The sequence below is a fragment of the Osmia lignaria genome, chromosome 2, assembly GCF_051020975.1.
Source record: "Osmia lignaria lignaria isolate PbOS001 chromosome 2, iyOsmLign1, whole genome shotgun sequence".
NCBI classification, from domain to species: Eukaryota; Metazoa; Arthropoda; class Insecta; order Hymenoptera; family Megachilidae; genus Osmia; species Osmia lignaria.
Window position 1 is genome coordinate 7,092,167 of NC_135033.1, and position 22,730 is coordinate 7,114,896.

Sequence of the window (22,730 nt, forward strand, 5' to 3'; positions counted from 1 at the left end):
GGATTTCATGGTTTCTTAAAGTTCGAAGATAGTGATTAGAAACCCATACAGAACGGGAAAGTTGCGGTGAGCATTTGTTGCCGGAACACATGTGCTTTATTTATAGAGATTACCTTGACTCGGAAGACCCAACGTAGAACTCATAGCTGAATATGTCAAAACATCGCGAGGCCTCTTTGGTAACACGTGCATCGGCTTTTCGTTCGTTCAATATTACCAACCAATGTCAGCTCGATTTTCGTATCAGCTTGAAATAATCTAAGCCACTTCGCGACAAACAATTTTCCATTGTACGATACTCAAAGGAAGAAAATAAAAATCGTAACAACAAAATTTTGATTACGTGAAATTAATTTTGGATATGAATATTTTTTTGGGTGCATTGGAACATTCAAATTTTAATGAGAAGATCATTTCTCAATTCAATGAAAAAGGAGTTAATTATATTAATTAGTATGAGCTATGATTAGATATATGTTTAATTTGAGTATAAAATATTACACAGTATCAAATATTAATAACTGCTTCAATTAATTTATGAAATATTATCTAATTTTCCAATTTAGCTGTAAAATATTACCAATATCAATTATCCCTAATTATTCAATTTGATTATAAAATAATCACAATATTCATTTAAAACCTTTTCCATTCTATAATTATCATTTAAATTCAATTCGCGACAAGAGATGGACACCTGAACCAATAAATCATAAAAAATCGACTCACCAGAATTGACAGTATTCGTGTCAGCATCGACAGACTCGGTCTTTGGCTTCTTCGGAAGATCTTCTTTATCCTCGTCGGAAGGTTCGGTTCGTCGCTTAGGTGTCGAGCTGGCGCTAGCCTTTAGCTCGATCGGGCTTCCGGTATCCGGTCCCGATCCCTGAGGCGTCGGAGGGCTTTCTAACCTGCCTCCGCCCCTCTTGTTGATGGGCGCCGAGATGCTGGGCACCGAGTTCAGCTTCGAGTCCTGATCGACGGTCTTCAAAGCGAGCGCGTCTTCTGGGTCAGAATCTTCCGGTGCCGCTGTTGCCGGTGGACTGTGGCAACCCTGAAGAGTACTTCGACAGTGGTTGACCTTATGCTCGATGAACCGTACGATCTCGCCAAGGGGGTAGGACACCCTGCAACCCCCGCATTGGACGGTGTCTGGTGATGTGGTGCCTTGCGAGGTTTCCGCTGCAACCAGAAAGTTGATTTTTCGATAAATTATATATTTCACCTTGGAAATATGGCGGGAAAAATAATATTGAAACACCCAATTACATTATGATAATTATATTTGAGATTTGAAATATTATTATAAAATATGTTTAAGGTAAACCATGCGACTAGATGGGGTTACATCTTAAATGGTATAGGGTGGTTCTAATTCTGTTTCAATTTTAATATTTCTTTTGTAAAGAAGATGGAATTCATTTTTAAATGGAATTTAAATGGAATAGATTGCTATTTGGGACATTCAACGTAAAATTTGTTGCTGTACAATATTAAGAAACTTAATAATTTCTTGGATATTTCAAATTTTTAATAAATTACACGTTTTATTAAAAAACAAAAAATAAAAACGTTCGCACATTTCACTTTAATATAGTAAGAGGTACATAAAACGTTTCCTTACATTTTGCTTTATAAAAGAAATATAACATATTTAATATATCTGCCTTATAAGAAGTTTTTCTTTTGTTGTGTAATTCATTAAATGGCCAGTTTTAGCATTTTGCCACCCACGTGTTCCTATGATACTAAACAGACCCCTTAAGAATATTCCAAAGCAGTAGATACTCCAGGCTAAATGACACTTCAAGTTCTTTCAAACCTGGGTCTTGTTAGCCCACCCAAAAAATTTCACTATACTACCACATTTTATCGTCACCACTTGGATCTTCTCAGCTTTCCTTTTTGTTCATGAAAACTGCTTTTAAAGTGCTTTCGCATTTTAGCCTCAATAAAGACATTCTCATTTTAAAAAGAAAACTTATAGCCAGGATACTCAAAATAATCTTCAATTAGGATTTTAATAATCAAATTCTTGTCTGTTTATCACTTCTAATTTTTTGTTTGTAGTTTTGGTAAAAAAATTTATCGAATAACATTATTATTACACGAATTGAAAATTAAAATTTTAAACTAACGATTAGAATTTCCTTAGAATGTCAAACTAATCGCTTTATAAATAAACAGCAATATCAAATTATCTCAAATCCGTCTAATATTATCATAATAAATTTCTTTCTCCCAAAAGGAGCACCAATAATTCAAAGGCGTCTTAAACGTTTCCGCAAACGCGATGTATCCAACATAATTCCAATCGCAATTACCTCCTAGCACGATGCTAATCGCGTTTCATAATTAAATCGCGTTCACGCAAATACGTCGTTGGCCATCGTGAATTCTGAGCTCTCAGTGGTTCGCTTTTGCCGAAGGGATGGGACAGAGGCAGAGTAGGAGGGGTGGAAATTTGGTTAGCCCGAGGAAAACGTACGTCTGATATAGAGATCTAATTTCCTTCTACTCGACTCTTATAATTCACCGTCGTTCGAGGGTCTAAGGTCCCGGGGTCAGCCGCAGACGTAACAATTCACTTTTAAGTGTCCTCTAGCAGACCTGCTGACAGAATTCCTCGCCTTCTCCTCTTGCCCTCTGCTTATCCTTTCCATTAACATAGAGATTGGCAGGAGTTTCATACATCGATTTATCCTCCCTTGAAGAGTCGAGTAGCCATATACATGGGGATGGTGAAGCGTAAAAACGAGAAAATCGTCTGGATATTGTTTCGCCTATTGTTTTCGATGTTTCTTCCCTCCGTAGGTTGTGCTTTATTTAGTAGAAAAATGTATGTGAAAATATAGCTTGTGGAAGATCTTCAGTTATTTTCTATATTATAATATTATTACACACCATAGGGAGGCTGGATCGTTTATGTCCAAGACTATTTATTTATGTTAGTAAAATCTAATAAAATTCCAGAATACTTACAAAAATTTAGACAAAAGCTAATTTCATTCGGATTATCAATGATTCAGATTGAATTATTAATAATTATTTTGTATAATTCTGTTCAAAATGTCCATTTCCCTTTTTTTTAATTATTGGAGATAATTATTATTATTATCCTCCTGATAACAAAAACAGCAATAATAGAAGTGATAATCGTAAGTCATAGTATTATAAAGGAACCCTTTAAATCATTGCCATTTTGTTCCATTTGTCTAATGGAAGTAACTTTGCGAAGTCTATCATTTTCTTTTCCTTTTGCCTCGACTATTTTGTTTCCTAACTCTGTTAGAGGTAGCGGTCTCAGCCTGTGGCTGTTCTTGTTCTTCTTTTTCCATGTTTTCATGGATGCGCGGACACCGTTCGATTCTTTCGGGGCGGAGCTCTGGTTGACCACTGGCCAGCGCGCAAGCTCCAATTTTGATGACCGTATGTACCATGGTGTATTGTGGTCGTTATTAGAATAGCACCTGATTCGTCTCTATTCATTTCTTATTATATTTACAAAAAACGGAATAATTTTTGTAAATAACATAAAATAGCCTTTTTCTAATACGAAATGATTTGTATTAGAAAAAAGTAACGTTAAAAGGGTAGAAAATTACTTGTTCATAAATTGCAAATTTGAATTCAGAATAAAAAATAAATCAATCCTTCAAAGCCCGTCCGTAAATTCTTTTGTATCGTCAATTATTGTAAGTAACAGAAAAAGAGTTTCAAGTAGTTTCCATTCAGAAACGATTTTATTTCTTTGCGCCAAGATAAGCATCGTCCTAGAAGTACCATACAACATTGTCGCCATCCTTCGAACAAAACTTTTTCACGATTCAAGTTTCTCTGTCGCCGGAAGGACCACTATCTGAGGTGAACAGGAAACGGAACATTTGCCAGATTTTAATCTGCGCTGACAGATCGACATCAGCCATAAAAAATCACGTCAGAACGAATGGGTCCATTGATGAATCTTCAGAGGTTCATAGTAATTGTATTTGAAAAGTGCTCCTTAATACTAGAATGACCAAGCTCTTGGAAATGATGAATTTTAAATTATTAATTTATTTAGAGCTTAGAGTATTTAAGTTTTGAGAATTTAGAGTTCAGAATATTTGAGTTTTGAGTTCTTGGAGTTGATAGCATTTCATTTCGGAGTATTTAAAGTTTAGAGTATTTGAGTTTTTAGTATTTAGAGTTCAAAATATTTGAACTTTAAGTACATAGGGTTAAGAATATTTGAATTTCGAATTTAGAGCGAAGGATAAAGAGTAATAAAATAAAAATTTCTCTAATAAATCAAGGTAGAACCACAAAAACAACGTTTGGACCTCGCTATATGCATCAGAATAAGAGAAAAAGAATAGAGGTTGTAAATAAAAACAGTATAATAATACAGTTAGGAGCTGAGGATGGTCGCAAAAGCTCAGCGAGACGAAGTTCGAAAGAAACGAGAAGGGAAGAGAACGAGGATCAAGCGTGGACGGATAAAGAACGAGACAGAGCCGGGCCTGAATGGACCTCTCGGGTCCGTTATATTCGCCTACGATTGAAAAGCGGTCGCTTAGAAACAAGAGACGCGCGACCGGTCGTTAACGACAATGGGCTTTTGTTTTTTCGGGGGCAGATGTTGGACCGAAACTCGGGAGCTGCGACGGGTACAAACTACCCCTACGGCGTGGCGGCCTAGGTAGACCCGTGCTGAAGGTGAGCGAAGGAGGACCGACTGACACGTGTCTCTTCGTCACTTCGTGTATCTCCCTTGCTACGTAAGCACACCTATATATACACGTGTGTGTCTATCGAGGGAACTGCTCTTGTAACCTGTCCGCAAACCGGTCGAAAGGAGATCCTGACCGAGTGTCGTCGACTATTTATTCATTTACCTCCATCCTGGCACGTTCCGTTTTAGTTTGTTACAATATTGCGCCAGGAGGGGTACAGTAAGCGTTCGATAAAGCATCTACTGTATCAGAACGAAGTACTCCCAGATTAATTTATTAAATTAGATACAGATATTACTCTACATTTGAGAAAGAAATTTTATTGAAATTCGGAGACTGAAAAATTCAAGATATCAAGAAAAGAAATGATCGAGGATTTAATATCGGCTCTGTCCATGAGTAATCGTCGCGATTCTCTGTCTTGGACGTTTCATCTTTCTTGAAGAGTAGACGAAAGGAAATTAATGTGAAGGACTAATAAGCTCAGGACGTTTCCTGCAGTGATTCCCATACGCGTATCTGCCCTTCCACTCGTAGATGGAAATTACCAAGTCTCTCGCAATAAGGGAGCCACGCGGTACGGTGATCGAGGCATTACAGATGTATGGGCCAATTTGTAAGCAATCCAACTTACATTCGCGGGGCAATATTGTATTTTTATGTTATCTTTTCTCGGCTATACTCCTCTCTATATACTTGATACTCCCACTTGTGGCCACTTTCTCGCTTTCTCTGTGTTCAGGCTGGATAAGTGGCCGAAGGATCAAATCGAAAACAAGGAAATTAAGAACCTTTCTTCGTGGAAATGCCTGTAGATTAAGAAATCACTACCTATTATTTTTCTTTGTTATGGGGTAATAAGGCTGAAAGTGTATTGAAATAATTACTGCAAGGTTTAGGGCATAATTATGATATATTAATAATATAATCTCCTATTCTTAATTAAATTCCTAATAACTCTATTTCAAGAATTTGAAACTCTTGTAATGTACAAGAGTAGAATTTAGAAAAAGAGAATAATACGAAATACAAGTTGAGAGTTGAATTTTAGTAAATAGAATATTACAAGGGTCTCTAATCAGATTGATATATATTTAATCTGCTCAAATAAATTAATTTTTCTATACCAATTTCGACATTACATTATACATCAATACGAAAAATAAAAAATCAGTTTCCAAGGAACTAAAAACGAACGTCAATTCTACCGAATTCGAATACAAGCGTGAAACTTAATTGTCTTCGGTTCCATATTCTATTCCTGAGAAATTGTTTCTCAGCATCCTGGTACAATTGCGGAACACGAGGCGGTACATTTTTCCCGGTAACACGTAGAAACTGTGGCGCGATACAAACGCGTACGAACACAGATAAACGCGAAGATATCCCGAGGCGGTTTCCTTGTTAGGACATCCGTCCTGTCAAAACGTCCAGAGGACACATCGAAGCAATTGAATTACGATCATCCCCAGGGCGAGTTCCGACCGTAACCAATAATTCCATTATCCATTAGTATTGGGTCGCAGCAATTTCCTTCGACGACCGAGGCTGCGTACGTGGTGCTCGAAATATATAGGAGAGACGGATCAAGAAACGGATAGATTCCTGGCACACGTCGCGGGAATATCGAACCGCACCGGGATGCAAGGATCCGCGATATTGCCGATAATAGAGTGCCGTCGATGATGTCGACGTCGAACCGACGCGACGTCCGCAAAAAGTGAAAAGCGTCTTGATTTGGAAATGGTAGACGGTTTCTGCGGGCTCGTTCAAAAAATCATTGACGAATCTAACAGTATTTCGCGTTGTTTGACGTTGAGACGTAAAATGTGTATCACACTTAGGCTTTCCTCCATGGAACATCAAATAGAGCAGCGTGGATCAATTGTGACCCGATACAATAGTGTGTGATTAAAGTTAGGTGTACAATTTTTAATATACGAACGGGTTTTGTATGTAGGAATAATAATATTATTCCTATTATTACTGCTTTATAAAAACAGTGAAATTTTGAGAAATGCTTGGTTTCTAGGTCATGATTATGTTTGTTGATAAAGCAAAGGGTTAATTGAGATTGTAGGAAGTTTTGAAAGACTTGAATTATTATTATGATTAATTTTGAGATTCATATTTAGATAGTAAGTGAAAATTGAGCATAAATGTATTCCATATACATATAATACTTCTTTAATTATAGTTGAATGAATTTTCTTATACTTCAATAGTCGAGAAGTAAAAGACTGAAACAAGGTTAATGATAATATTCTGCATTCCAATTACATAAATATTATTTCTATCTTCATCAACACAAATTGTGCGATAATATTTTATAATTATAAACTTTTATCATCCAATTGATCAGCACTTTTTTTTTGCATTTTTTATGCGAAAATTACTACCAACTTACAATTAGATTTAAATTTCTAATGATTAATTTCTAAACATGCATTCATCAACGTTCTTTTGTTCCTTTCACATCTGAAGTCATTAAAAACATTACCATGGATACACATTATTCGGTCTTGATATATCTTCCAGAATCACCCAAGAATTTTCTTCGCTTCTTAAACGTTTCACACCACGACAGTAAATAATCTTGCAAACGAACATACACTGTCCAACATCCAACGTCCACCAGAAATGAAAAATTCTCAAAAATGAATCATCACGTTTCGTTTCCCTCGCGACCGTTGTTTACCTTTGTGCGCCATTACGCGTGCCCGTGAACCGACAGTTTCCATGGTGCACCGTGTCCTTAGTCACCATCGTAATTTCAAACGCGTACACGACACGCGAACAACACGATCGAAGATCGACGATCGCATCGTTCGATTTTTGTTAATTATTGGCCGAGGAAACGACGGGTAAATCTCGATCAGCAGGGCGGAGATCTGGTTTCTACCATGCTCGGATGCTGACTGGAGCATGGGGTCCCGTATAGGGCCGGCCAAGGGCCCCGACAGGATATATCAAAGGAATAGAAAGGACCTACCGGCGCGTCCTTCGTATGGTGGGGGCAATTTTTATACGAAACCCCCACTTTTTTTTTATCCTTCCTCTTTCTCTCGGCTTTCTCTGCTCGGACCCCGGAAACCCCTTCGTCCCTTCGACTTTCCTCCACCGGGGTGAGCAGTTTTTAACCCCCAAACTAGTTCGCCTCGCCAGCACGAATTCGCCCTACAAAGAAGCCAAAATGGCGCTTCGTTTCTTTCTCTCTCCCTGATTTTTTTTTTTTGGTAAGGACCCTTTCGTACGTGGAAAAAACGCGCTTCGGATCGAGAAAAAATTGGGCCTGTTCCGTGGATCGTTGTGCAAGGATCTCGGTCGTTGTAAGGACCTCCTGTTTCATGAAAGCTTTTCACCTTTTCCTATCTTTGATCGCTTTTTTCTTTTGAAGGACGCGGTGTTCGGGGTCCTCCGAAGCGTCGGGAACGGGAGCAGACCTAACGGGTACTTGTTTTCGAATGGAATCGAGGTCATTGCTGTGTGGCGCAGGCTAAATGTCGGGAAAAGGAAATCGAAGGAATAGAAATGGTTCTCTGAGCAATTTGAGATGCACAAGTTTGGGAGGGTGAAGAATGTTTTAACAGTATGACGAGTGGTGCTCGATTTGTAATAATTCTGAAGAGGTTTTATATTTATTGACATTTTTAAGATTTAAGGGATGAAACCATTTCATATTTTAATAAAGAATCATATTTCAGCAAAATAAAAAAGATAGAATTGTATTTAGAAGAAATCTGAAACATTTATTAAGCTTGAAGCAATTCTAATTTTTTAAATTCTTAAATATCAATTATCTTTATTGCTAATAATAAAAAAATAATATTTTTTCCTTCAGCAACCTTGGAACATAATTAGAAATAGTTTTGGTCTTCAAGAATAGAACGTATCATCTAATAAATCTTGAACACCCCTATCACAAAATTGTTCCTTTGATACTTCGAATTTTCAAAAATCTACCATAATCGTCCTTAACAATAGGGAAAAGGTACACTTGGCGTTCATTCGAGAACAATCACACTTTCAAACCGCAGGTAGACTCTAAACCTTTAATTGAATCTGAGTCCACGTACGAGGCTACCATAGTCAGCCTAATCGCCAACAGTTTCATTGTCCTTCGTAATCTGGAAGTATCTCGACCGAAAACCTCGAAAGCACATCCGGAAACTTGTCGTTTTCTCACGTGTCACGGAACCACTTTTCCTCCCGCGACCTCTTCGAGGCGCGATCAGATAGGCGCGAAAAAAGAAGGGTTCCCATGGTTAAGAATGGATCGCGGGATCAACAAGGTCCCGATCGTAGTGACCACAACGAAAGAGAAAATTCTGAACGAACCATTTCGAAAATCTTTGACTCGGTCAGACAATTTGGCCAGACCACTGTGCTGGCTGTTTTCTTGTCTAGAAAAGTGCGTTCCATCCGTTCCGCGGTCGGCCAGGCGGTTATGAGAAATATGAAATCTGGTTCTCACGGGCCGTGAATGGGTACACGTTCCTTCGTCTTTCTCTTTCCCGCCGGTTTCCCACTCACCGGGTTAGATCCTTCTCTGTATCGTCGCTCCACATGCGTATCGTGGGAGGATCTCTAGTCCCGGGGGTCCTTTGTGTACCGGCAGCAGGACATTGTCCATTGAGCACGGCCAAACAGGTCCTAGAGAGCTGACCTGTACCGTCCCCTTTTCAATCGGGCTGCTTCTTTCAAGGAAAACCCCTTTCCTGATTTTTTCAATCAAAATAAATCATGTGGGCACAGTTAGCTGCCGCGGTCCAGCTGGCTCTTAAGCACACACACACACAGCCCAACTATACATATGATGTCCGCATCGATGAGTATATTCCGGTGATCGCGGATTCCAAATTCATCCTGACATCCTGTCACGGTCCTGCCCTTTTCCAGCGAGTTTTCAACTTTCCGAGAATCTACGACGTTTAGATTTCCACATGGCTGTTTCATAAGTGGGGTACGGGGACACCCCTAGCGTTAGACTTGAAATGAATATTTTTAGATATTTCAAAAATATATATTCTCTATGTTATTTAATATGATTATTGTTATAGTGGAAGTGGATATATATTGTAAAACGTAGATATTGAAATTCTGGAGGTATTTGGAGGAGGTGATAATTAACTTTCATATTTAAACTTCCAGTATTATTAATATCTTTCAATATCTTTCTGTTATCTAATATTATTACTTATTGAAAATTTAGAAATTTTTATAAATAAATTACTACTTCTTTGGATTTTTATATGTCATTACATTAGCATTTTCTTTCAAATTTCAATAGACTTTTTTTATCTTTCTATTAGTTGGAGTATATTAGGTATAAAACTGTGAATTTGCAATTTTTTAATGAGTTCAGCCGAGGTAGTGCTGTGCTTGCATGATTATTCACAAGAAAAGGGAATGAAATACTGTAAAAGCGGCGATAACTCTTGGAATATTTGTATTTTTGCAATCTTTGCACAAAATAACGTTGCAGTTCTCTTTGTGTTCCATTTTTAACATCAAATCGAGTTTCCACCAGAAAGTTGTTCGGGTAATGAGTCGAAGGGTGCAGTTGGAAAATTTCACGCAAACGTCAGCTGTTTTTCTTTTCACCTAAAATGCGAATATTTTTATCGCATTTTTATTACATTCAAACCCACGTAAAATGACGACAAAGTTAAGGGCAAATTTTCCATTTTCCGAGGGTTAATCAAAATGGCCTTCTTACGAGGTGTACCAAGACTTTCAGTAAGTAATTTTTTTCATAAATGCCAAGGTATAGATTAGAATTTGTAATATTTAAAGGTGTACATTTTGTGATTATCCAAAAATTCTCGTTTATATTTAATCGAGCTTCACGTACAATGGCAGAAGAGTCTTTGTATTGTCCGGTACCCAGGACCGTTCTCCTTCCCTGTCTCCATTCCTCTGGCGCAGGCATGGACAGCGTTGGTTAATTAGAAAGTTTCGTGGTAAAGAGAGGAAAGTGGAGAGGGGTCGGCAGTTTCGTTGTTACATTATTCAGAGCGTCCTCCCCGCGAAACTCGCTGCTTGCTCGCCGCAAAACATCCGAATGTAAACTTTTGACAACGCGCGAACACGCCAAGTGCCGAAGCGTGTCACGCGAAATAATTAACGATCGTACGAATTTTCGCGGACCAGAGAATTAACGCCCGGCCACCGCGGGCTTCGTTTTCGTTCAGCTCGTTGTTCCCGAATTCGTAGCGAGAACTCGAGTTACCGAAAACGTTACGAGAACTCCGCGACGACGCGACGGTTCCTGCTGTTCAACCAAACGATCCTCCGTCTGTGTAAACAGAATTGTTTGTGAATGACATCTTTGAAAGGGTACCAACCGCGACGAACATTCCGTTATTGATGGATGGAATCATGTTTGAAATAAAATAAAAAGCTTTCTAAATTTAATTATTTTTCATTGAAATAAAAATTTGAATGTTAATATTAGAATTTCCAAAGGGATCTAAATGACAGATTTCAAGTTTCTTATTTTAAATTATAAATAAAAGAAAATTTTCCTTTTTTCTCCATTGAAAATTTCTTTTTAAAAAGTCATGGTAACTTCAATTATTAAAGTAATCGTTATTGTCATATTCTCGTGCCACTTTTCAAAAAAGCGCCGGAAAATATTCAAATTTAAAATAGTAATTAAGAAAGTAATACTGTAGGCACCGAATTAATTTGCGAATATCCTATTTTTATTCATTTGTAATGAAATTTAATTAATAGAAGAAATTAACTTATTTTTGTTCATCCACCTTTCACGGATTTTAATGCATCAATTCATAAAGACTCAATGCAAATGAATTTCCAGGCAATTCAAATTATCCTCCTTCATAAAGGACCATTTACATATTACGACAACGGGCTCCGTAGCCCACCTTGACGCGGTTCGTATAAAAAACCTGACCCCTGATTTCTTTTTTTTTTTTTCAAGCCAACGCTCTTAAAGCCGGTCGCGTGGCCCCCCGCGGATCGACCACGGCAATTGGTCCAGCCTTGCACAATGAATTATCTGGGACAATCCCACTCCGGTTCGAAGCACGGGCTTGATTTTTTCGCGAAAAAAAAGCTATCCCGCTGCGCGATTTTGTCGTGACCGGCCAATAGAAAGACGGCACGCGAAAACGAGAGACGTCACTGGTCGAAGCCGATGACTGGCCCCCCAGCCGGTTTTTCTTCTTCTTATTTGACTTCCGGATCAGGCCGCGAAAGCAATGGCCGGACATGACTCCGAACGGTCCCTCGTTTTCTCACCTTATCTCATTGTACGCTTCCTCTCGGCCGTTACTTTTTACACGCTCGACTCGATGGTCGTCGCGTTCGAGCAGATATCCTGCTAGCTGGTCAAAAATTGCGTTTCGAATCGCAGCTTCCTTTTCCGGCATGGCAAATCGTCACATGGAAAGAGGTTTTTAGTAAGAAGTCAAACGGTGACTGTTGAAACATTTTGACGGGAAATGGTTTTGATTATTTCTTTATTTTAATTTGATAAATTATTTTAAAGATTTGAAAAAATGTAATTTGTATTCTATCAATTTACAAAGAATAGAAATTAATATTATATGTATCATTGCTGATAGTGATTAATGATTCTCGTAGAAATTAATGCGTTAATTACACGATACACTTAAAGTGTCGTCCAAGCAACATAGTGTTCGATTAGCATAAAACGAGCGCCCGTAACCTATTCACGGCATCTTAACCTCTGATTCGAGTGGAAAATCTAAAAACACTTTCTTCACAGTTCCCCTGAACTTGGTCTCCAGAAAACCGTATTTATAGAAGGGTCTAGGTCCGCGTGTATAGCGCCACGTGGTTTACACGCACGCGCTCTCCTCGAACAACAGCTTATAACGGGTGATCAGGACGAGTACGTAGATATGCAAGCCATTAATTAAGTCATCATCTAGCAATTTTAACACAAGTAGCCAAAATCATCTTCAAATGACTGCCGGTAGTTCAAAACCATCCCAAAATGCAGACAATCTTCAATGGAACCCCAAAAGGCATCAATATCAATAAAGGGGTTAATTAGTCCTTGAAAGCACCATAAACACTCTCTTACTTCAAAACTAGTAAAAAAAAACACGGTGACCCTTAAACGATCACAAAAGGACTCATCTCAATCGTAAAGAGACACGGTCAGATTGACCCTCGTTGCACCCTGCCAAACAAGAAGACACCATCTAGGATGGACCACGGAGGGGTAGTACGTACCTTGACAAGTGGATGAAGGCGCTTCGAAGTGACCCTTGGTCAGGTAGCAAAGAGGAGTCGTGGAATCCCCCCTCTGACAAGTGAACCGACCGACAAAGCGTATAATAATGCGAGCAGATTATCGGTCCGAAGGGTGTTCGCACCTTGGAAGGTGGGACTCGGACAATAGTGGACAATGGAGTTGGAAACCGACACTGCAAACAACATAAATTTTCCTACGGCACCAAGCATTATACCGTGCCTCGGACATTCTCCGTTTACAGGCTAGACGCTCTCTTTCCTTCTTTCTTTCTTCCCTTTTTTTTTACTGAAGTGTACTAAGGGGACAAATAACGTCGCGTTTGACGCTTTCTTCAGGAACCGGCTGGTTTTGAAAAAGCCTATTCCGGAGTGCTTGTAAGTCCATTATTGGCTGAAAGTCGAGGCGCGTTTATACCACCCTTGTTCGTACCCTCTATTTCTGCTGTTGTGATACCAATGATGTCTACACCCTTCTTCTTTGGGAATTTCAAGTTCTTTTGCATGCTGGATGATGCTTTGGAACAATATTTTGTTTACGGATATTTGATTATTAGACTGCAATTACAAAGGGATGTAAATGGTTCCTTACGTTACGATAATTAAGTTTGACTCGGCATATATTAATTTTGAGATAAGTTAAATTTCATTGCAGACTAATCGATGGTTTTGAGTTTCGATTATAAAACGAAGAGGAATAGTAATTTTACTCCCTAAATATTTTTGGAATTGAGGAATTTATATTTCGTATAAGGACATTTTATATTTTAAACAAAATTCAGGTGGTTCAAATTAAAGTATTAGAAAATATTATAAAAGCATTTAAAAAATATTAGAAAAACATTAGACAGTATTAAGAAATATTAGAAAATCTCGAAACCTTATAATAAATTAGAAATATTCCCAAAAAATACTTCAAATCTATCCACAAACTATCTAAATCACCTAACTGAGATCATTATGCAATGATCCAACGGGTTGCTACAATCCCCAACACACGTTTTCGCGGTTTTAGCTCCGTTTTCATGGACCTGGTAAGCAGACCAATAAAGCAACTCTTCGATGTTCGCGAAACGAACCCGATGACATCGTATTTCAGCTGAAATTGCCGAACAGCAGATTGGACGGACGATATACAGCCGAGAAAGATAGTGAAGCGACATCGACATCGGTCCGTTCTGGGGACAAGGATTTAAGAAGAGCCACGTCTCGATGGCTAATTAATTTCTACTCCTCGTTGTCGACGTTTCCTCCTGGTAATAGATTTAATTGCCTTCGAACCCGCGTATTTCGATCGAAGAATTACGCGATCGTCGTGTGATTAAGTCTTCGGTTCAGAAATAGCCGAGCACTGTGAAACGCGTACCAAGTTTCTTATCTTATCAGACAATTATTCCGAAACAACGACAGTGAAAAAGATTGTGTGTAGAATGACGCCATAATTTAGGATGCAAACATTTTATTTTTAGTTAAATTTCTTTTTTTTTCAATTATTTCATAACATCGAATCTGTCACCCATTTGTGATTTCCAAGCTTAAATTTTTATACTGTTATTCTTTATCCTAATTTTATCTGTTTTATCAGATACTAATTAGATTAAAATTTAAGAATTAGTGATTTTACCGACGTAAATTCAAACATAATTCGTTAATAAAATACTGTTAAATATAAACATAATCATAAAATTGTAGAAATTATGATTATTATTAAATAATTATTATAGTATTAAATTTTGATTAAGAAATTTGTAATGGAATATTTGAGTGGAGTTCTGATACATTCGTGTTCTTTCAAGAAGGGGAGGACCGACTTTGTTGACCATCGGCCTAAGGCTCAGCCTTGGTTTGACAAATTTACAAGGTAGATTAAGAGTTGCAAAAGGCAAATAACAAGACGGATACTGAAGCAAGAGTTAAAAATTGAATTCCAAGGGGAAACTTGTAGAGGTTCGAGTGTGAACCGTGATTATTGAAGTATTTCACGAGAAAAAGATGATCCCAATTGTGGGTTACTAAACAAGGAAGAAAGAAATGAAAATAGAAAGTGTACACGGTGATTAACACGGTTGGGAAACAACAGGTAGAGACAGAAGTTATCAGTTGGACTGTTTAAAATGCTGGTCATTCAGCAACAATGGCGCGTACTTTTCAGATACCGCAACTTTCTCCTGGCATTTCCAATGTTTTCCGTTTCGCAACGAATAGCGAATCATCTCGCCCCGTGGTCGTAATTGCATCTTGAAAACAAATAAATGATTCATTAACTCTGGACAGCTTCGTTAGTATTTACGTTCAGTAAAGTCTTTAAATAATTCAACGCGTTAACGAGAAATATTTTTGTTAACGTGAATGCAACAGGGGACAATGGGTGAGTGACGCCATCTGTCCTGTCTGTATTCTCATCGATCTGTTTCTCAAACATTAAAAAATTGACAAATTAATTCGTAATAAAACAATATTCCTTCAAAAAATTAACAAAGCAAACGTCCACGAATTTAAACAAAACTGGGTTTTCATTATTTTGTCCAATACTTTTAAGTGAAATATTTGAAACGATTACAATTTTTAAAATACAATTGATTTGTAGTAGAAATGAAGTGTTCCAAGCACTTGAGCGAAAGTGAATACTTAATAGATCTTGAAGTGATCTATAACGATTTTCTAATTGACCTCTGATATCTGACTGAACATTTTCTAAATACTAGCTTGTCAATTCTTCCGAACTGATACCACCAGCTTCCGGCAAGAAAACTGTTATTTCTATTACATAAACCTAATAATTCAAGTGGCAGATCTTCCGGGAGGCAAAGAACCTCTCCATTCCCGCGATGGCGGTCGAGACTTGTCCTGTTGGCCCGTAAAAGATATCGCCATTAGCGAGACTCGTGTTACCAAGAGTTTTTGCGTGGCTCGCGTGCTTCTGGGATCAAAAGTCGATCCCCTCGGTGCACGATCGCGACGCTTCTCTTTACCTGGCCACGTGCTCGCTCCTCCATAGTAGATAGCGGTCGCGCAACCAGGACAACCGGGAGCCAGAAGAGCCGTGAAGAGCACAATGAGAGGGAGAAGAAGGGTTTCGCCACGCGCCCAAAGGTTAATCTAAGAAATCAAATCAAAGTAGTTTTTTGCCTGGATCCAAGGCACGGTTCCCTAGATGACGTCGTCGGAACGAACGGGAGGTGTTCCTCGATGTTGGAAGAGGAAAGAGAAGAAGGGCTTCCGTCGGGCCGCATCAAAGACAATATTTAACGCGCATATGCCGTGCACGTGCCGACAGGGGCGCGTAAAACTCACTTTGTTTGCTAAATAACATCCTCGAAAGTACCTCGGCTCGATATCGAAGCTCGCGCGGCCGAAGCTTTGCAGGACCCGACGCGACGCGAGGTGTCCTGCCTATGCGGGCGTAATTGCGTCAATTAACCAGTCACGCTTTCGAACCGCTGATAAAATTACTTTCGCGAAGCGAAAACGCCGCGAGTGCTGTGATAACATTTTTTCTCGCCCTCTGATGCTTCGTGTTCCTGATAATAATACCGTATAGAGCTTGAGATTCATTTTGGTGCGTACTAGGTCTTTGAGGTGCTTTCACGTTGCTTGGGAGATGCAATTAATGGTTCGTCTCTCATTTTATATTTTTAGGAGCAAAGTTTACTGTTTTAGATAGAGAGTTTGCAAATTAATTAAAGGATTATTGCTTATATTATTAATTTTTTTGATTTGAATTTCTCAAAACATTGCTCTTCCAAAGAAATAAAATTTATTTAATTAAAATATACATCATTACCATTAGTAGCTTTCTTCCAACGTAATGTAAAATAATGAAGTTTATTTTTGTTTTTGAATTCGCTATGTTCTAGACTGAATAATTAAATAGAAAATTGTTCATTAAACTATTTTCTCCTTTTGTCGTTAACGTTTCACACGATTCAATGTCGTTTCCCGTTCAAACAGCAGCTGCTTTGCCGTTCCGTAGACAGAAGCGTCATCTTCGAGTAGTATACACTCGATACACGATTCGTATCTTAATTGGAAATTTGCTTGTTCAGATAACAGATCGTTACATCGTGCACATTAGGTTTGATCGTTGATCGTCGACGCGTGAAGAAAATTAATTTAGGGACGAACCTGACGATGATTCTACAGGAAGAAATCCCCAAACTTCTCTGAATATCAAAGAGACCGAAATTCTTTTGATTCGATGACTGTCGATAATTATGGAACTTTATCTTCAAAATTCTAATTAATATTGACAACAAAATTATGGAAGTAATAGATCTAGCAAAAATAAGTAAAAGCAATGATTCATAGAAAAATTTATAAATTCAACGACGAATTATCGAATTTAATTTTTCTAATAAAAAAATGAATCCTGAAATTAACAAAAATCAATCTATTCTTCATTGTCAAAATTTGATATTTAGAATGATTCTCAAATTTATTCAAATTTCTTAAAGAAGAAGTTAATCGATACAAATCTACAGGACAAAATAAACATCCTTAAAGAGGATAGGAAGAATTGTCCGCGGATAAAGATTTTTCTGTACGTCGCGTTAAGATAAACCCAATTTCCGAGGCGACGAAAATCGAAAGCGAATTCTACGTGTCACCGTCAAAAACGAGAGCAACTCAAGTTCCTTCAACGTTTCGATAATCGAAACGCTGAAACTTACGAGGACATGATTCTATCGAAATCGCGGCCTTTAAATTGAAAAGCGATCGTATTTGCCGTTCGACGGGTCAGGTGATCGTATCCATCTATTTACTTCATTAAACCGTGTGTAGAACGAGCGAGAAGGCGGATGATCGCGATGTAAACAGGAGTCGTGCGTCCGTTTCCAAGGAACAGGATAATCCGCATTTGCAAACAGAAATTTCGAAGCTTCTCCTGGAATCGGACCCTGCCTCGTCGACCTTAAACCTGACCGTTAGACAAACGAATTATCTTCAACTGTATAGAAAAAAAAAAAATATACACTTTGAAATTATAGGAAAACACGAGTGGATAAATGTCAGGTTACAACTTGATTATTTGGAACTAAATTTATTTAAAGATTTTACAATTTTAATTTTAATATCTAATTAATGAATAGTGGTTAAATAATTATGAAAATTTGAAACAGAAAGATATGGCACACACCGAAAAATCAATTTTTGAAAAAAATGTTACACGACACTTAATAGACACATACAGTTACAATTTGAGACATTCTTAATTAATTTTCAAGTTTTAATTAACTGATACATTAAGTATTGCTTGGGCCACCTTTAATTGTTCTTTGGATTGTGGAGACCGCAGTGTACCCTCAAATATTTAAAATAATTTTAAGAATGCATTAACCCTCCGGTGGCGGACCATGGAGAGAACCACAATTTCAATTCAATTTTGTATTTCATATTTATTTTCATTGTAAGTTTGGATCACGAGTGACCCAGGCTTCGCCACTCAAGGGTTAATCTATGTCGATGTAATTATCTATTTGAAAATTCATATAATCTTCCAGTATCTCATCTAGTCTTTAAATTTTATAAAGTTCATTCTTTTGTACACTTTATTTGAATTTATTGAAATTGTCAAAAAGTGGAGCTGAATCCTAACCGACCGACTCACCTCCTCATTACCAGATCACACGCATCTAGTTCAGAGACAAGGTCTGTTGAAAAACGTCGCTTTCGAGGCGTATCCGTTCGTCCAGTGATTTCACAATTCCATACCAGACATGCGTACGTAGCTCGCGAGCCTCCTCTCCTCGCCTCATCGTACACCACTCTCATCGACACTGACGTTGCTCCCCGATCACCATTGCAAGACACCGAAATCACCCCAAAGACCAATCTCATCTCGAAAGTATAAAAATCCTTAGCTCCGTTTATCCGATACCACACGATCCAAAGGAAGTACACGAAAGACATCTGTCCATAACAGGGCAGGAGGGGTGCGTCTCGACGATCTTCATCGATCTCCATCGATCGGAAAATTCTTAAAAGAAAACCGTCGATTCGATGGTCGCGCGGGGTTAATTCGTTGTGCAGAAATATTCCGGTATCTTTTCGCGGCGGCGTCATCGCGCGAACTAAAGAATATCGCAGTTGTAATTAAGAAAACGGAGCCGCCGCCGCCGTCGCTGCTGCTGCCTTCCGTCGTGGCGAGGGGGTGTCGGTGGCCGGAGGCGCGCGGGGATAGGGTGCACAGCGACAGGGGGGTGCTCGCTGGCAGACGGGGGTGGAAAAGTCTGTGAAAAACGCGCGCATGACAATGCCGCCCCTCCTTGTCCACCCCACCCCCTCGATCTCTTCTTTCTCCACCTTCGCCTTGGCCGACTCCTTTCTGCCAACCCTGACGCTGTAGGGGTGGCGGTGTCGGGGACTAATTAAAAATTCAGCCGGCGACGAGTTCTTCGAAGACGTTGGCCTGCTACCCCGCATTTCCCGCCGCCCTCCAAACTTTTCATTCATTCATTCATTTCTATCCTTGCCTTTCTCTTTCGTTCGCTCCCTTCTTCCTCTTCTTCTTCTTCTTCCAAGCTCTTTCGCGTCTTCTCCAGACGTCCACGCGGACCCGGTCTCTTTTATTCTTACGCGCCACGCGACCGCCACCGTGATTCTTCTTTTTCATTTTTTTTTTCTCTCTTTTTCCTCTTTTACCACGCCACTTTTTGCCACCCTCGCTTTCAACAGATTGCGAGTTAAGGAGGCGAGAAGAAGGTCGAACGAATTAGAGAACGAGGACGATCTCGCGGATCGATCGGAATTGATTGATCGCGCCGAGAGGAGCTTTCAAGGGTGTCCTATTTTGGGCCTCGGTTAAGGGTGGTCTCGCACGATCCTCGCCAATCAGGGCGAAGGTGAAACCGCGATTCGGATCGAAAGCGCGCGGGATCGCGTGACTCGATTTACGGCTATCCGATCGACAACCTGAATGTTCGTCTTGTTGATTTGTGTACATAGAAATCGAACAGATTCGTCGACGATTGTATATCGGTGCCGGCTTTTGAATTCTCAATGACCTTTCGTCGCGACCGAGCGATTCCTCGAACTTTTCAAATATCTGTATACATTTTGAAGAAATACTTGAAGAATTTAGGGAACGTGAAACAGACGATCAAAGGGACTATACCTTTGTACACTTCCCAACACACTTTTTTACCAAACGGTAAATACTTTGGGCTAGTTTTTATTCTAGTTACAATATAGAAAGAGACACAGAGCGTATTTCCTTGCAGATTAAATTGAGCAAAGAGGGTCCTCTCGAATTTCGACTACAAAGAATCGAACGAAAGATACTTTGTCGTCGATTCGAAAGTGTTTTTAACCAATCGCAATGTACCCCGGAAACGCAGCGATTTTCATGAATTTCCCCGATAAGAGAAGTTTCATTCTACCTTGAGAAGTTTTCGACGAGAGTCGAGGTCGCGTCGTTCGCGAACCCGGCGCAAAATCCAAAAATAATGACACGCGCGGGTAAAGGAACGAGCCGCGATCCGGTCGAGCGACGGGTAAGATTCGCGATAAACAATGAATCCAATTTATCGCTGATTTTCACTCACCTTGCGCGATCCTGACCGCGGGCATTTTGATCCTCATGGTGACGTTCTCGATCTTCCTCGTGTTTCGTCGCACGATCTATGCTCGACGTACGCGATCTTTCCCTCGAACGTCGTCCAGGACGGAAGCGAGCGGTTGTCGAATGATTTTCCTCTTCCTGACGAGTTTTCGCGCGAACTTTTTGTTTCTTTTTTCTTTTACAGGGGAGGCGAGAAGAAAAGGGGGAGGCGACGACCACGTTGGAAGGAAAACAGTTCCTTCGGCCGGGAAAGCTCGGTAGACGATCGTCACGCTTCTGCCCTCCTCCCCCTCACTTCCGCCCCTCGCTGTTGTTGCTCTCAAACGAGTCCATCCGACGTTTCACCTGTTTCCACCTCGAACAACTGTTTTCACTGCCTTTCGGCTTACTCGTTTCTCGTTTCACGGATAAAACTCAACCCCCTTTGGTTAACACCGGTATCATTCGTTCCTCGATCGGCACCTGGCCGAGACTGGGACCGCGAAACTGACAATCGGCCGGACACGCGCGTCTTCGTCAACTAATGTTCGTCCTCATGTTCCTCGGCTGGCGTACTGGTCGGCGCGTTCGCGACAGCCAGACGAGACGGCACTCGGCGTCGCGGCGCACATACGACGACACGACACCGGACGAAGTGGTGTACGCGATCGGCACGAGGGCAGAGGGAAAAATGACCGAGGCGGTCCGCGCGCACAGGTGCGACAGCCTGTGTTCCTCTTTCACCGGCCGCCGGCCTACGATCGCAACCAGATTCCAACTAGTTAGCACCAACGACGATATCTATCAGAGTTTTTCCCTCATCACCTTCCAACGATATTTCCCTTTCGTCGATCACTCGGTGGCCGTCGCGCGTCGATCGTTTCACGGATCTTCCCCTCTTGCGTATAAGGCAAACAAACTATGTCCTGTCGTCGACACGGCCGACTGTCCGCTGTTGGAACTCCGACTGTGACTCTGTCGTAACACGCTGCCGTGGTAACACATACACACACACATACAACACAACACCGTCCTCTCCGATCGGTCTCTCTGTTCGCGGACGAATCGAAAGCGCGCGCCACACTTAGCTACCGAACTATCCTCGTCCGTCACGCATCTCCGCTCGGCCAATTGTGTACACTGTACACCGACCGCGACGACGATGACGACGTTGGTCCCTCGTTCTTGCCGCCGCGAACGACTGGTTGCTCCCAGGACCACGAGAAACGGTGTCCCGGTCGTCCTGTTCGACGACCTCCTGTCTCGTGCGGCCTGACGCGCGGATGCTGGATGCCTGCTGCCGGCGTGGACCAGAGCGACGATGGTCCAGCATGGGTCGTATCTCTGAGTGGACTGTGCCGGACGGTGCGCCTAGTCGTGCCGTGCGGGACCTGGTGTGTCGGGCACTGCGCTCACTTCGGACGCGCTCGGTTCGCCTCGGCGCCGAGGCCGGACACCCCACGCGCTCTCGGGGTAGTTTTCACCCCCGGTAGTGGGGGTAACCAGGTATACCCTTCTCCGTCGTGCACGAGTGTACCGTGACAGGGGACTTTGTCGCTCGTTGGCTGGCTGCCTCTCTCTGTTCGACCGGTGAGCATCTGTGTTTGCCTCTCTCGGTCTCCCTTCTCTCCCGGCGTGCAGTTACACGCGCGGTTACGAGTGTACGTGCGCGTACGTAGCCGTCTCTCTATCCCTCCTCGATCCTTCCTTCTCTCGCTTCGGCTTCCCCTGTGTCCGCCTTGATCGTGCCTCTCTGTCTGGGCCAGGGTCTCGTCCCGAGTATCGCGCGGTCGGGGGAACAGTTTTCGCCGGAGACGCGATCCTCTCGCGGGTATCTGGCACCCAGGGTAGCCGCGCTTTTTTTTCGAAACCTCTAACCACCCCTCGTAAGCTCTTTTTTATTTCATTCCTTCCTTCTTTATTCGTCTGTCTCCGTTGATGTCTGCTGGCTATCGCGAGCTCTTTCGATTCACGATGCTTCGATCCGATTGGTCGAGCCTCGGCTTAAAACGAAAGGGAACTGTTTTGTGGATGGTTTTTCGGAAATGACTTGGCTGGACGTTCGGTTTCGGGGTGACGATGCGATTAACGCCGGGCTGACTGGCCAGGCGTTTAAATTACCGGGGTAATTTCTACGCGTGTTAAAGCCGCTTTGGAGCGGCGCCAGCCTTTTGTTGACGATCGGTGTCACATTTGTTATGCTCGCGTTACCGTGGTCCGCGCTTAAT

At 40.9% G+C, this 22,730-nt stretch overlaps 1 protein-coding gene across 2 annotated transcripts in view; it reads right to left on the bottom strand.

The window, feature by feature from the left end:
- Cph (BCL11 transcription factor chronophage) overlaps window positions 1-22,113 on the bottom strand; it is a 36,195-nt gene extending 14,082 nt beyond the window's left edge. Inside the window, exons 1-2 of one of the 2 annotated variants that reach the window (XM_034329897.2) lie at window positions 20,507-22,113; window positions 730-1,182 (exon numbers count right to left, since the gene is read on the bottom strand). In XM_034329897.2, the coding sequence (XP_034185788.1) occupies window positions 730-1,182; window positions 20,507-20,543 (490 nt within the window). In that variant the 5' untranslated portion in view covers window positions 20,544-22,113. Of the gene's footprint in view, window positions 1-729; window positions 1,183-7,215; window positions 7,741-20,506 lie in introns of those variants that run through there. The other variant, XM_034329898.2, reaches the window with a different exon arrangement.
- Window positions 22,114-22,730: the final 617 nt, after the last annotated feature.